The 14,984-nt window shown below is 47.4% G+C and overlaps 1 protein-coding gene across 3 annotated transcripts in view; it reads left to right on the top strand.

Annotated features, from left to right (window-relative positions):
* LOC121442189 (major facilitator superfamily domain-containing protein 6) overlaps window positions 1-14,984 on the top strand; it is a 65,422-nt gene that overhangs the window by 44,740 nt on the left and 5,698 nt on the right. For all 3 annotated transcript variants that reach the window (XM_041643631.1, XM_041643633.1, XM_041643632.1), the window contains exons 3-5: window positions 2,221-2,318; window positions 13,261-13,422; window positions 14,205-14,303. In XM_041643631.1, the coding sequence (XP_041499565.1) occupies window positions 2,221-2,318; window positions 13,261-13,422; window positions 14,205-14,303 (359 nt within the window). The remainder of the gene's footprint in view (window positions 1-2,220; window positions 2,319-13,260; window positions 13,423-14,204; window positions 14,304-14,984) is intronic.

Here is a 14,984-nt window from a genome sequence, read left to right on the forward strand (position 1 = left end):
CCAGAACCTGGAGGCTACAGCATAACATACCCTTCGATCTGGGCTGCATGACATAGGCCAAGAGTTTTGGACTGTGTCCTGGATAGATTAAACTTTCACGGCTCCAAAACATGAATGAAGATAGGCAGTATGGGTGTTAGGAAGGTGGCTTATCAATTGGTTTATGATACGCTTATGGGAGATATTGCTGGGGACGGCTTAATGAGCGTGTCTGTGGTTCTCCCCGCCTCCCGCCCCTACTCGGCATCAGAACCAGCCTTGGAGGTTTCGAAAGCACCACACCTGGGTTGTAGCCAGGGTGCTCTTTCTTGAGAAGGATCTTGACATCTGTGTTTCGGCATTATCAGAGCAAATTTGATATAGCCAAGGTTAGCGATTGCTAAGCTAGGTCAGTGGCCAGGCCTGTGGCCTGAGGGCCAAATTGAACCTACGTCCCATCTTCTTGTATATCCCGTGAACTAAGGATAATTTCTACGTTTCTGAAAATGGCTGAAACATGAACAGGAAGAATAACATTCCGTGAAATTGAATTCTAGTCTCGCTGAAACGCCCGTGTGTCTTCTGGGGCCCGCTACCACGCCACCACAGTGGAGATGAATGGCAGTGGACTGTGGCTCAGAAAGCCTAAACTACCTACTTCATGGTCCCTAATGCTGCTCCTAGACTCACTTAGGTCAGTGGAGGCCATGCTTGGGGCCGCTTTCAAACTTCAACGTGAAGTCAAAAGGCCTTGTGTGATGTGCTTTGTGCTTCTGCAGTGCGGTTTGCAGCTAATTTTTTGTGTCTTCTTTTGTAACCAGAGAGAAGCTGGTAGATTGGTAGCAAGTTCAGTAAAAATAATTTTTTAGCAAGCACGTTTGAAATATGTGCTTTTATTCACCAAGTCCCATAAGTATGAAGCCTATACTGTCCATAGAACTGGATGACTCAGGCCTCTATGTCAAGAGACCTTCCTTGAGGACCCTCTAAGTTCCTCCCGGTAGTGTGTCCCTTCCCCTCCTATCTTTTTACCTTTGCACCTTTTCTTTGTCTTTTCTCCATCCTTTTGGTTCAGATTTAGGATCACTTCCAGCCAGGGACTCAAGAGCAAAGTTAAAGAACAGAGAACCGTGTTTAGAAAAACGTAAACACACAGCTGAGCAGGATGAGGACAGCCGTTCCGGTTGTCGCGTGGGTTTTCTTCCGCCTTTTGGTGTTCCTCCACTTGGATTAAGAAAACGTGAAAAGTGGGGCTGGAGAGATGCTCAGGGGTTAAGATCGCTTCCTGACTAGAGGACTCGAGTTTGGTTCCTAGCAATCACGTTGAACAGCTTACAGTAGCCTGTAGCTCCAGGTCCAGGACCCTCTTCTGGCTTCTGAGGGTCCTTGGATACGCCCCCTCACTCCTTACCCCTTCCCTCTCTCCGCCCCCCACACAAAAATAAATAAATAAACAAAGGAAAGAAATTAAAAGCCTTGAAGGTAGGGAAATGATCAGAAATGAGAGGAGGAAGGAGAGGAAGTGCTTCTTGTCACCTGTATGTGCTGAGAAGCAGCCACCATCCGGACCCAAGCTTGTCTCACCGCTCTGCTCTATACTCATTTTGGTTTATACTTACATCTTTGGTGGCAGTGATATTAAAGGTTGCTGTATACTTCCCTGTTTTGTGAGAGTATGACATCGCATGTAATCTCTAACATGATGAGCCTGAATCAGTTGAACTACTGGGAAAGCATCGGATTTGTTGTTCATCATTCGCGGTTGGCCCCCGGTGATGTGAATCTCATGAACCTCTCCGGGGACCTGCGTCTGTAAATGAGGCTGAGGTCTTACACTTCCCCCATCCACCTCAACCTCCCCACCCAGCATCGTGAAGCGGCTGCAGTGCCAGGCGTATTTATGCGACAGTCACCTGGAGAGAAGCCAGCACCGGCATTGCAGCTGGCTGGGCGCCAGACTCTGAAACAGCATCCGTGCTCCCGCTAACGAAGCTTCAGGAAGGCCAGCGCTGGCTTTTTCCTTAAGCATATGGGGACGGCAGCGGGCAGATGTGGTCGGGGCAGTCTCCTTCCTACACTGGTGGTTAAGTTTGCCCATGAGCCTTCCCATGCCTAAGTTTGGGACATGCCCATTTAATCATGAATGGATTGGGGAGTGGAAACATAAGTAATATTCAGGATCATGTTTCCCACCAGGGCCTCAACTTACGTTCCCGCGTGTTGTGTTTTCTTCTCTTCCAGGGTTTTGTACATTGGCCTGGCCTGCAACACGGCTCGCTATATTTATATTTCCTATCTGGAAAACGCCTGGACCGTTCTCCCTATGGAAGTTCTGCAAGGTGAGCTGATGGCTGACGTGAGAACTATCTTTGCGGCTCCAGCGGCACCGCCCCGGTCCTGACCTTCTGTACCAGGCTCTATCCCGGAAGGGAGGCTCCACAGCTCCTGGGGCTGGTGCGGGTTCTTCAGCTGCTCTGGCTGCCCTCTTGTGTTGAGCCAAACAAAGCTGGGTTGTTTTTTTTTTTTTTTCCACACCCGTGTGTTTAAACAAAGAGAAGGGAACTCTGGAATAAACTGTCTGCTGTGCTGTTAGGCAGAGTCCTCCAGAGGTGGTTTTAAAATAGAAAAGGATGTATCTTTCAAAGGCTCAGGTTCTTCTGAGTTCTTTTCTTTTTAGATTAACTATACATATGAGACAATATGGCTCTAGTATTTTATCCCTTTATTATTATTATTAGTTACTTTTATTGCATCTGGTGACTTGTAGCAGAAGCTTGAGAACCACATTGCTGTTTTCCATGAACCCTCTGAATCTTTACCCAGACACACCAGCCTGAGTTCTCCCTGTGGCCCCAGGACACTGTTTCCTGCCAAGGCATAAATCTGAAAGATTTCCTGGGAGGTTCTCAGCATGTGGACTAAAAATACTTAAAGATGGATCTGCGTTCAAAGCTCCTTGCTGTGTTAGTGTACACGATCCCTTTTAGATTCTAAAACCTCAGCGAACTTATTTAGTGATTGGCATCATGAGTACCGTCATCAGGACAAGGTTTCTGGAGTAGAGTGGCTGGTGACAGCCTCCGCCCCTAAGCACTGGACAAAACGCTGTACCATCAACTTGGTTAGATGGTACTGGTTCCTCACCCAGAGGATGTGGGTGAACTTAAGCCACGATAATGTCCCATCTTGATTCAGAGTCATAGTTACTCATCTAAGTAGACTATATAAAACTCATGCCCATTTGCCGTAGCCCCTCATCACAATGAGAAAGTACATCCTCAACCAAAGGGCACATATCATTTATCGTCGCGTAATTACAGAATATAAAAATAGACACACTTTGAAGGTGCTTTTCTCAGATCTGATATGATGTGTGACTAATAGGAGAAAATGTGTTTTCAAATGTATATATACAAAATTGGGTGTGTATTTGACACCAAGTAAGCTATTGTCTGTAGTAATGAGAACCCTGGAAGGGTTTGGCAATGAAGGGTGTGTCTCAGCACGCGTCCCCTGAGAACCAGAAAGCACTAAACATGAGGAGCCAGGGAGTCTCAGTGATAAGGATATCCCACTCCGAGGGCCTGTTCACTTCTTGTCTTGTTTAATAATAGCATCGTTGTCTGTTGCTACATAAGGGGATGAAGCCTCCATAAAAAGATCAGTGTTCCTACTAAACATATATGTTGCTATAAAGAGATAAAAAGATGTATATTGCATATATACTAATGTACTATTTTTCCCTTTAGTTGGAGGTAGAAAAGGACAGTTTGCATAAGAAACTCAAGAGCAAAAAAAAAGAGCATTTGTGGATTGGGTTGTTTTGGTTCATACCTGTAATCCTAATAGTTGAGAGGTTGAAGTAAGAGAATTGCTGTGAGTTTGAAGCCAGCTCGGAATACAGTATGAGATCGTGTCTCTAAAAACCGAAACAGACAAAGAACAACAAAGACATTGGTTCGTGAGGTGGTTGAAGGGACAGCAGAAGAGTTCCATCCGGGAGGAAAACAAACGTTCTTTGCTGTGCATTTAGAAATCCTTCTATTGTTCTAAATTCTAAATGATTTTTAGAGATGCAGGAGGTGAACTGAGAGCCGGAGACAGGGATTACAAGTGAGGTCAGGTGTACGGTCTCACAGCTGTTCTGGAAGCCAGATGTGTGAGATGGACAGAGAAGTGTGCACTCGGCAGGGAGAAGCTCAGTGGAAGGAGCAATTAGTTGCAGAAGTAGGGGCTAGAGGCCTAAACATTTTCTTGGAAACCTCTTTAAGCTCTGGTCTGAGCTGGAATCCAAAGGTCCACCATGTAGCCCTATAGAAAGCAGCTGCCTGTTACAAAGCAGCACTGTGGACCAGAGAGTAGATGGCAAAAGCCACACAGCACCTTCAGGGTCACAAACACCATGCTGTGCCCAGGGCTGGATGGAGTCGCCATCACAAACTTCCTGCATCTGGTATTCACTGCTGGGTGTGCCATACGGGAGCTAGGCATGCTCTGAATCCAACGGGAATTCTTCCTGGGGCCCGGCCAGGGTTTACATTTCCCATGATTCATTTTAGTCTCCTCTGTGCCCATGGAAGCTCAGCACAGATCGGATTGCCTCCCGGCCCAGCAGGGGATTCTGCAGCTTAGCTGCCCCAGGCCCTCTCTTTCTAGGCTGGAGGGCATAGCTCCAGTCCAGGCAGAGTGAGTGCCGGTGTCCCGACTGCACAGCATCCTTGCCTTTGAAATGTGCCGTCCCCAGAAGGCAGTGGCTTATCCCTACGAAACCGATCCACATAAGATCACTGAATGGGTTTCTTTGGGCATCTTTGATTCTGCTGCCTGTACTGGCTTGTCCAAGTGGCTTATAGTCTCTGACCTTAAAGGAGACTATGCTTGGGATGTAGTCAAGACAGGAAATAATTGTAGTGGAATTCTGATTACAGGACAAAGCCTCAGGTTTGAGTCCCATCACTGCAGGGAAAAGAAACATACCCTTTACTGGGGGTGTGACTTGATAGGTATCAAAGTCTCAGGTTGTGGGGAGGCTGAGGCTGGGTGATAATTCTCATCACTGGCTATCTGGACATTGAACCGTCATCATTTGCTTTTTTCTTCTTAACCAGGGTCACATGAGAGCCTGGAGAGTCTTCTTTAAAAAAAAAAATCATTTGTGTATGTATGTGAGTGTGAGAGAGTGTCTATGAGAGAGATGGAGTGTGTGCCTGTGAGAGAGAATGAGACACATACATACACACACACACACACACACACACACACACACACACACACACGGGGGGGTGGTGGTGGTGAACTTATCTGGCAGCGTGTGTTGAGAAATTAGAGTATAACTCCCAGGAGTTGACTTTTCTCCTTCCGCTGTGGGCTGCAGGACTCAAACCCTGGTCCCCAGGCTTTTGTGGCAAGCACTTCTACCTACTGAGCCGAGAGCAGCTTCTTAAAAAAAATATAAGTGAAGTCTGTCTCTTCAGTCCTTTGCCAACTCTCCTCGTCCCCTAAATACCGTGAACGCTAGTGCAGCAGGAAGAGGGGGCAAAGGTGCTGTGCTGAGTCCATATTCACCCCTGCTTCCCCTTTATGGTCATGGATAATGTCCATGAACATCTATCTCCGTTTCCTTATTGGAGCTGCCGATCACCCTCCCCGCTTCCTTCCCAGGCTAATATGCTAACAGCCATCCAGCAGATTTTCTCCTTTCTAGCTCCTAGCAAGGGCTCTTCGGGCTTTTCTTGGGGGTTAAGATATGGCCAGTGGAGCTGGCCAGAACTATAAGAACTCGGTTCTGCCCCCATGTGGTAGTGGTGTTCTCTTGCAGCCCATCCTTCTGCAAGGTCAGTTACCGTTTTCAGCAGGCAACTTGCAACACTATCTAAAGATTCTCCACTCCTGGCGAGTCTGCAGTTCGTCTTAAAGGGTGGGTCTGAGTGCCAGCAGCTGTGAGGGATAGTAGGAAGGCTGCTGAGATTACAGCTTTTTCTGTCCCCTCTGCTCCTACACGAGAAGCATTTAGACACTCGGGGCTGTGATCCCGAACATCTGACAAACATCAAGATCACATTTGGGATGTTCCGCTCCTGTGTGGGCAAGAGCTAGAGTGAATCACAGGAAAACTCAGCCGTGAATGTGGTCAACATTATTTTTGGTATTAATGAGTCTTCTTGCCGTGAGTTCCATCCCAGAACCCACAGGGATGGAGACAACGAATCCTTGCCGCTGCCCACTTGACCACCACGCTGTCACAAGCATGCGCCCTGTCCACCATATAAAGTAAACAAATAACTGTATCTGTCTCTCTGTTTTCGTGGAAGCTCAGCAGTCAGGAGCACTGTCTGCTCTTCCACAGCACCCAGGTTTAATTTTCCTAACCCGGGAGGGCACCCAGTCATCTGGAACTCCAATCCTAGAGGACGCAATTGCCTTCTTCGGCTTCCGCAGGCAGCAGGCATGTACACGGTGCACGATACACATCTAGGAAAAACACCCACACGCATGAACAAAGAAACATGTATTTAAGGAGAGTGAACCAGACAGGCTGCTATGTCTGAAGAGCTTCCTTTGAAGATTTATTTTTATTTATGTATGTGTCTACATGAGTTTGTATGCACCATGTGTATGTAGGAACCCACAAAGGCTAACAGAGGGTACCCACAGAGTCTAGCAGAGGGCGCACACCCCCCTCCCCCGGAACAGGCACACCCCCCCCCCGGAACAGGAGTGACAGGTGGTTGTCAGCCACCCAATGGGTGTTGGGAGCCAATCACAGGTCCTGTGAAAGAGCAGCCAAAGTCCTTCACTGCTGAACCACCGTCCCAGCCCCTAGGACAGCCTTTTAAATGACTTGAGTTCCTGGTTCCGGCACAGAGAACCAGATTTGGCCAGCCATGCAGTAGAGCAGAGAGGAGACAGCTGAGAAGTGGCTTGTCTGTCACAGTCACGGGGCGCAAGCTGACCTCTATGGTCTCGCTCTGTCTCACACAGTGTGGTAGCCAAGTTGAGCCCGAGCTCCGTTTCCTCTTGTTATGTTCCAGAAGAACACAGAGGAGCCCTGTAAAATGATTAACATCCAGGCCTTATCTAGACGTGGCTTCATCTGTTATCTATATTGGAAAATTTCTGCCTGGCTTAATCTCCGAAGCACATGAAATGGTTAAAGGCCTGCATGTAAAAATGCGTGGATAAAGGGTTTCACCATGTGACGCGCTGTGTCGTGGTGTGGCTTCCATGACGAGATCCCCCCCCCCCTTCTTTTTTTCCTCTTAAATTTTATTTTGTTTTATTGGAGGGGGGAAGGGTGGAATCTGGAGGCATGGTGTGAAAGACACAAGGAATAAATAAAAAGAAGACTGAGCAAAGCACAATCGTGGTAGACAAACCGATCAGTGCGCTGGCATGTGAGGGTCAAGGCCCCGTTTCACAGTTCCTACAAGTTCTTTTAAGACGTCTCCCTCAACATAGGTGCTCTCTCTTGTCCGTCTGTCTTCACCCGAGATGCTTCTGGTCTGAGGCCTCTCCTCCAGCAGTTGCGCCCCACGTGTCCCTCTTTCTAAAATATTTTCAACCACGTGGACTGTGACGTACTTTAGGACTCAACTAGTTTCCAAACACTAGTTTTGCTTCCTTCGTCCATGCCTCTACCGAATTCTCCAGACGTGTATACGTAGAAAGATACCAATGTTACTGCCCTCTGTATCCTGTACTGGGGTTGGTATTTTCTAAATACCCAGATACATAGCTAACATCATTCTCTCTTAAAAATGTGTAAGTGACAGAGAAACTCTGAGACCCAAGATGCTGTTGCTTCCCTTTCTTGGCCGATGCTTTGCTGTCCCTGGGACATCTGATGAGAGACACCAGTGCGTTTCACTCATGAGCTTTCTGTCAGCTGAGGAGACCATGAAGTGCTGTTTGCTTTGCAATCCAGTTCCCTGCTAGTAAGCTCTGTGCCCTCTTACCTCCTCCTCCTCCTTCCTCCTCCTCTTTCTCCTCCTCCTCCTCCCTCTCCTCCCCCTCCTCCTCCTTCCTCCTTCATCCTTCTCCCCCTCTTCATCATCCTTCCTCTTCCTCCTTTACCATCATCATCCTGTTGTTATTGTCATTGTCTTCTTATTCTTTTTCGGAACGTCTGTTGATGGTGGTAGCTCTAACTCTGGCAGGCTTGCTGGTCACCTTCTGTTTTCTTCTCCTCAAAGGCCTACGGCTTTTCCAGTATGCCTCACAGTTAGTTATGTCTGGCCAGGACAAAACGAACTACTACCTCTCCACCCAGTCCACCAGACTTCCCACATGCACTCACCCCCGTTTTCTCGGATGCTGGAAGCTGGGGCGATGGGGCACTGAAGGGGGTGGCCTGCAGCTGGGTTCGTGAATGCCGGTGTGAGGCAGAGCTGCTGACCCTCCGGTCTCCTGCCCGTCGGATTCTGAGTGAGAAAGCGTGGAGTCTGAGGCTTGTTTGTTATGCCAGCTGGTAACTTAACCGTTGCAGGTACCGTCTGTTGCTTGCCCAGGGAGAGAGAGCATTCTTCTACTGAGGTTCACCAGATTGAGCTCTCAGAAGCTCTTCGGCGCCCACAGCTGAAAGCCATGCTGGACTAAGTGGAACCCATGCTTTGGCTCCTCCTGGGAAAGATCGGCCATGCCGATCTTCTGAGGAGGGGCTAAGGAAGTGGTTGTCTTGTTCAGCAAGTGTGCACGGATGGCAGAGGCAGGGAAAACAGAACAGTGATGCTTCCCAGGTTTCTGTCTCTTCCTACTCCTCCCGGCCATCACTTGACTTGATTTCCCCAGGTCAAGCAGCATTGCACGAATGTCTGCTTAGGAAGGGGTCCTGGCTCCTTCTTGTACATTCCGTTTATTGCAGCCGAGCCCTGTTGTGGGCCAAGAGAGAACTACTTTGAACGAGATGTTTTACAATAATTATGAGAATTTCCTGGATGTAAGAAAACGTTGGAGCATGTGTGTTAGGTCAGCTCCTTAGGGAGGGACCAAGGCAATAATGCTCGTTTCTTAACAAGGTGCATCTGTGATCGTGTTTGGTATTATCAGCAAAACCTCCCAAAGGAGATTAACTTCTGCCAGTCCTCGAGTTACTGAGAGGCCATGTCATGGAGCCTTTACCCACTCAGATGCCTTGGGGTGAAGCCGTACCATAAAATATTTACACACCCAGATGCCTTAGCTTCCGATCCCTTCCGTCACGCTGTTGTCCCTCTGACCTTGACAAGGCTACTCTCTCTGTGTCTAGCTTTCTTTTTGGAAAATTTGGGGGAAAAAGATATTCCCTGTGGTTTGGAGGAATAACTGGAAGGCTCCGTAAAACGGCGTAATTCCCCTATCGAGAAAACTGCCGTAATCGTGCTGCTAAGGGGATTCTTACGTCCAGGTCGGTGCAATGGAAATAGTATGAAAATGTCCATCCCATGAGGCCTCAAAGCTAATCCCAACCAACCCAGTCAAGCTAGGAGGATCGGGACCCTAGACTCGGATGTGTGCCTGCCCGGTCTTTGGGTGTCATTCACCATCACTCAGCATTCTTATCGAACATCTGGTGATAATTACCGTCAAAGGACATCAGAACATTTCCAGGACAGATAGCCAAGGAAGGGAGAGCACTGTGTTCCAGCAGAGGCCATCTGGCTCCCGGGTCACTGCCACTTCTTGGGAAGAAACATCTCTTTATGTTCGCTTCATCTAACGACACAGTTATATAACCTCTAGGGATTTTAAACTCTGTAACCCTCGTGGAGAAAAGGCTCGGTGATTAGGAGCGCCTGTTAGTTAATACCCGCCAACAAATTCTACAAGTAATTTAAGCATCTGTCTGGAATTATATGCTGGAAAACGCCTTCGTTTTCTTGTAAACCAGAATTTTAGAAAGCACACGTTTGAAGGAGGAAGGGATGGGATGTGGGGCACGCCGAGAAAGAGAGGGAAGAGAAGAGGGAAAGATGTGAGCTGGAGACAGGGAAAGAGAAGTGGGTTGGTTATTAGTCAAAAATTTTCCCTTGTAACCAAGCCCTCCTACATAGGATCATTCAAGACTCGTATATGATCTAAAATCATAACCAAAAATGTAATCTAATGTTGCGGTCCAGGCCTATTATCTATCTCTACTCCTAAGCCCTGCAACAGATGGCCTAGACGTAGTCATCAATAAAGTTAACCTATAACCATTTGATACGGTTTTGGATCATTGGGAAACACTTCTTAAAGATGAATCAATTTTCATTCTACTATTGAATCTGATTAGTTTTCTTTGTCAATATACTTCTGAATTTTATTCTAGTGATACTCATGAAAATAATATCGGCATCTGAAAAAGAAGCCAACACCATCTTTAATAGCATAAAGGAAAATACTCCCACTGTATACCACTGTGTCAACGTTCATGCCTAAGACTCTGACTAGGTATTATTTAATTCTGCAGAGACTGATAGTATCTACAGCGTTGCAGTTGTTTAACCAGAGCAAGCAAATAACTTTTTTAAACATCTGTGGGAATTAAGTGTGTATACTATCAATAACTAGTCAGTCAATATTTCTAGTTAAAAATTAATCTAGATGGGTTCAAGGATTCAACTCAGGGATAATGCTTGCCTTGTGCGTGCGAAGGCTGGATTTAACCTATTCACCAAAAACAAAGCAAACCAACAACCAACCAACCAAACAACCCCCAAATCTACTTCCTTGAAATGATGAACGAAGCATATATGAGAAACAGGAAAATGATTTTAATGTTTCTAAGTTAATGATGAAACATGCAATCTAACATGAAAATAGAGTTTATCCCTTTCTGGGCCTTCTTAAGCATGGCCAGCCCATGTGACCTTTTTATTGCACGCCACACACTGTGAATTAAGATTTGCCGTTTCGGCGCTGGGCATATTTGTATTCCTGTAAATACAGATTTGTTTCTGAGATATGGCTAGCTTATTGGAAACAGTGCAGCCCTGCTGGGTTTCCTTTTCCGAGTATGACCACAGAAAACTCTCCTGTGCTCTTTCTTCTGAGGCTAGGAATGGTGTGTGTCCCAACAGAGCCGAGCAGAGGACTCAATATTTCTCCAAAGATCCGTAAATGGCCAATCAACACCAGAAGGTATTCTATAGTGCTGACCAGAGAGGCAAGTAAGCACAGTGGGGTGCTGGTTAGGACTTGAAGAAAAATGTTTTAAAAAGTTCTGGTTAGAAGGCAGAGAGGCTGGTGAACTTCAGATTTCTGGAGGGCGGGGGAGAGGAGGATATGGAAAACCACTGATCTTCTAAATGTTAAAATCAACAAGCACCCCCTGAACTGGAGAATCCACTTCTTGCTGTGTAAATCCCAGTGTACACGAATCTACTTGAAGACACTTAAACATCAACATTTAAACAATAGTATTCATAATAACCAAGAGGTGAAAACAATTCAGAGAGAGACCATCGGCAGAGGAACAATATGTGGTCTATTGCAATGGACTAGTATTCGGCCTTTAAAAGGACAGATTCTTTTCATATTAATTTTTGTTTTGGACAGTTTCCTACGTGTGTGACGTATTCTGATTATGCTCTCTCTACCCTGTGCCCTCTCATTTCCATCCTGTCACCCCCTGCCCCAGACCTCATCTCTGTCAGTCTTTTTTCCCAGGTTCATGACTTTGGGTTTGGTTTGGTGACACACTGAATTTACTCAGGGCCCATCTGTGTGCCATCGGGGTTGGGGGGGGGGGGTCATCAGTGTGTGCGTGTGCCTAACTACAGCAGGGTTCCCCTCTGCCTGGCTCGTATCAGTAGCAAGCTCTCAGGTGTGGGCAGGAGGGCCCCTGAGCCTTCCTTGTGTATTCCCGACTGTGAGGGGCTCTTTCTTAGGCAGCACCGCTGTGCTCAGAGCAGCTGTGAGCTCACGATCGCCACAGCTGCACCAGCTCCAGAAGGCAGCATCCTGCTGTCCTGCGCCCTGCCATTTGGCTCTGCATCCTCCCTCCCTCTCTTCTGCAGTGCTCCCTGAGGCTTAGCAGCGGTGGCATGCACGTCACATTTAGGGCTTCCTGTCTATCACTCATTCTCAGCATGTTGACCTTCACTGCCATTCACTGGAAAGAAGTTTCTCTGTTAAAGGACGATAGTAGCGTTTCTCTTCGGGGTATAAGCGTAATATTGATCGAGGCAGCTTGACACTGTGACAGTTTAGCTTAACAATCGTGTGCAACTGCCCCTAGGATCTAGAATCTTCCCAACCATGTTTTTTTGGACCATGTGTATAGCACCAGGTTCCCCGTGCATCAGGCCCCAGATCCAAACCAAGAGCAGTTGGTTACCCTCATAGTAGTCCCACGGCTGAGCAAGTGGGCCCATCTTCCTTGGAAGACTGGAACTGTAGATTATAGGGTTCACAGCTGGGTACTGATGTTTTCTCCCCAGCAGCCTGTGGAGTGCCTCCTGGGACCCGAAAAGGGAGAGAAGGAGGTTTTTAGCTCCTCCTGGCATGATTTCTCTAGCCATGCAGCCGAGGTTGTGTGTGGTGCGTGGTGAACCACCGAACACAAGCTACAACGTGGGCAGACCTCAGTGACGTTATGCTAAGTGAGACGCGCCAGACACATAAATACTGTTCTGACTCTACTCAAGAGACCCAGAATCTTCACATCAGCAGGGATGAGAAGAATGGTGCTTGCTATGGAATGGCCTGAGGGGTAGCGGGTGCGCTGTTTAAAATAGTTAAGGAGATGGTAACGGTGATGTACATACAACACCGTGATGCTACTGAACACATAATGCTACTGAACTGTATGTTTAAAAACAGGTAAAATGATCATCAAACATGCATTACATGCTTGAATGAAGAAGGACGCTTAAAAGAAATCCCACACTCACTCAGAATTGAGTACAATAGAGGGTTATTTATTTAGGGGTAGACACACAGATCAATATCCTCTGCTGGAACAGAGAACAACAATCGAATCCTGCAGCCAGAAAAGAGAGCGGATGCGCACTTTACATCAGCATAAATAGAATAAGAGGCCATGCCCAAGTGGGCGGGTGACTTAAAGGGTATTGGTGGTAGGAATTCCTACAGCGCTTGTATGAAATTCTCAAAGCATAAAAATACTATAATTGAGATGGCTTAAATGATACATTGGTTATGCATGTTTTATTATAAAGCATGTATATGTGTTTAGATATGCATAGTGTATCCATATATTATAATAGGTCCCTTGTTTATGAAGTCATTCCCATTGCAAAAAAAAAGTGTGATGGCAGGGATGCTGAGCAGACGCTCACACCCACTCCTCCTCTTCTGCAGGGGTCACACATGCGGCCATCTGGGCGGCGTGCATCTCGTACCTCAGTGCTGCCGTGCCCCCCGAGCTGAGGACGTCTGCGCAGGGCATCCTGCAAGGCCTTCACCTGGGGCTGGGGAGAGGATGCGGTGCTATGATTGGAGGCGTGTTAGTCAACTACTTTGGTAAGAATCGTTTTTCTTTTGTTCCTTTCAGGAAAGTAGGCTTTTATTATTTTTTTTTTCCAGCCATGCCGAACTTCAGCTTGAATCTCCCTATCCTCTCTTTTCACACCGCACGGTCGTCATAATTGTAAAGCCCATGCTTAGGTTGGGAAGGTGGTTAAAGCCAGCTCATAACACACTCTTCCGGCAGACGGCTTTAGTGGAACGCTACAGTAGCCTCAGAAGAGCCAAATGAAGGAACAAGCACAAGTGGCTTTTTAGTTGTTAGGTACCGGGCATCTGCTCGTGACACAGAAGAAATAGAACCCATCATCGTGACCCAAAAACCTTGAAGTATTCAGTGGCCACTTAAGTCGTCCCTGGTGCACACAGACGACATCACCGCCAGTCTGCCGCATCCCTATCCGTCAGCTGACAAGAGCCAGAGTACTCTGGTCCAGGTTGGAGTGCTCAGTCTTCTGTGTAAGGCTCCCAGGGCTGTGCGAATTTACAGCTCTATTTACGTGACTGGCGGTGCTGTTTGTTAACAGGTTGCTAAGTACAAAAACAGCACCCCACTGAGTACCGTGCAGAGATGGGAGTTACTCAGAGAGAGGCCTTCCCTGAGCAGAACAAGCACCAGGGACTCCTGAGGCCACCCTGTGCTCTCCCATTGCAGGGAGCTAATGGGCCACTGACTCCTCCACTCAGTGAAGCTGGGCTTCTTCTGCCTCCAAATGTTAGGCCGGTAAAGGTTTGTCGCGTTTCCTGGGATCACCAGGCCTGCTCTGCTTGTTTTCAAGGGGCTGCTGCAACCTTCCGGGGGATTGGCATGGCCTGCCTGGTGATCCTGCTGCTCTTTGCCCTGATCCAGTGGCTGGCAGTGCCGGACGAGGAAGAAGGTGAGCATGGCCTCTTTCCTTTTGTTCTTGGGCGCAAGGGTGGAGGGCTAAGGGTTTGAAATTGGCCTTCTCTAGGTAGTACAGAATGGCCTTGAGTCGGCAATCGTGCCGCAGTCTCTTGGTGCTGGGACTACAGGTGTGTGTGAGCTAGCCTTGGCTCCAGTTTTTTCTTGGTGGTTCTGAGAACCCTGGCTGTACCGTGACCAAGCAGGACCAGGCGACCTGTTCTCAGCGCCTTCCCCATGGGCTTCTGTAATGAGGAGACCGGCTGCTGAGCTGTGTTTTCTGTTTTGTTTTTTTTTAATTATTATTATTTATTTTATTGGTGTTTCAGTCTGTATGCATATCTGTGTGAGGGTGCTATATCCTGGAGTTACAGACATAACTGTAACTGCTGCCATATGGTACTGGGAATCGAACTCGGGTACTCTAGAAGAGCAGTCAGTGCTCTTAACTGCTGAGCATCTCTCCAGCCCCCCAAAATAAATTCTGTGCTTTTTTTAAAAGTCTTCTTCTTCTTCTTCTTCTTCTTCTTCTTCTTCTTCTTCCTCTTCCTCTTCCTCTTCCTCTTCCTCCTCTTCTTCCTCCTCCTCCTCTTCCTTCTCCTCCTCCTCCTCCTCCTTCTTCTTTTTTTGAGACAGGGTTTCTCTGTAACTTTGGAGCCTGTCGTGGAACTAGCTA

Source organism: Microtus oregoni, unplaced genomic scaffold (genome assembly GCF_018167655.1).
Source record: "Microtus oregoni isolate MIOR12 unplaced genomic scaffold, Mior012 000087F_ref0000451, whole genome shotgun sequence".
Lineage (NCBI taxonomy): Eukaryota > Metazoa > Chordata > Mammalia > Rodentia > Cricetidae > Microtus > Microtus oregoni.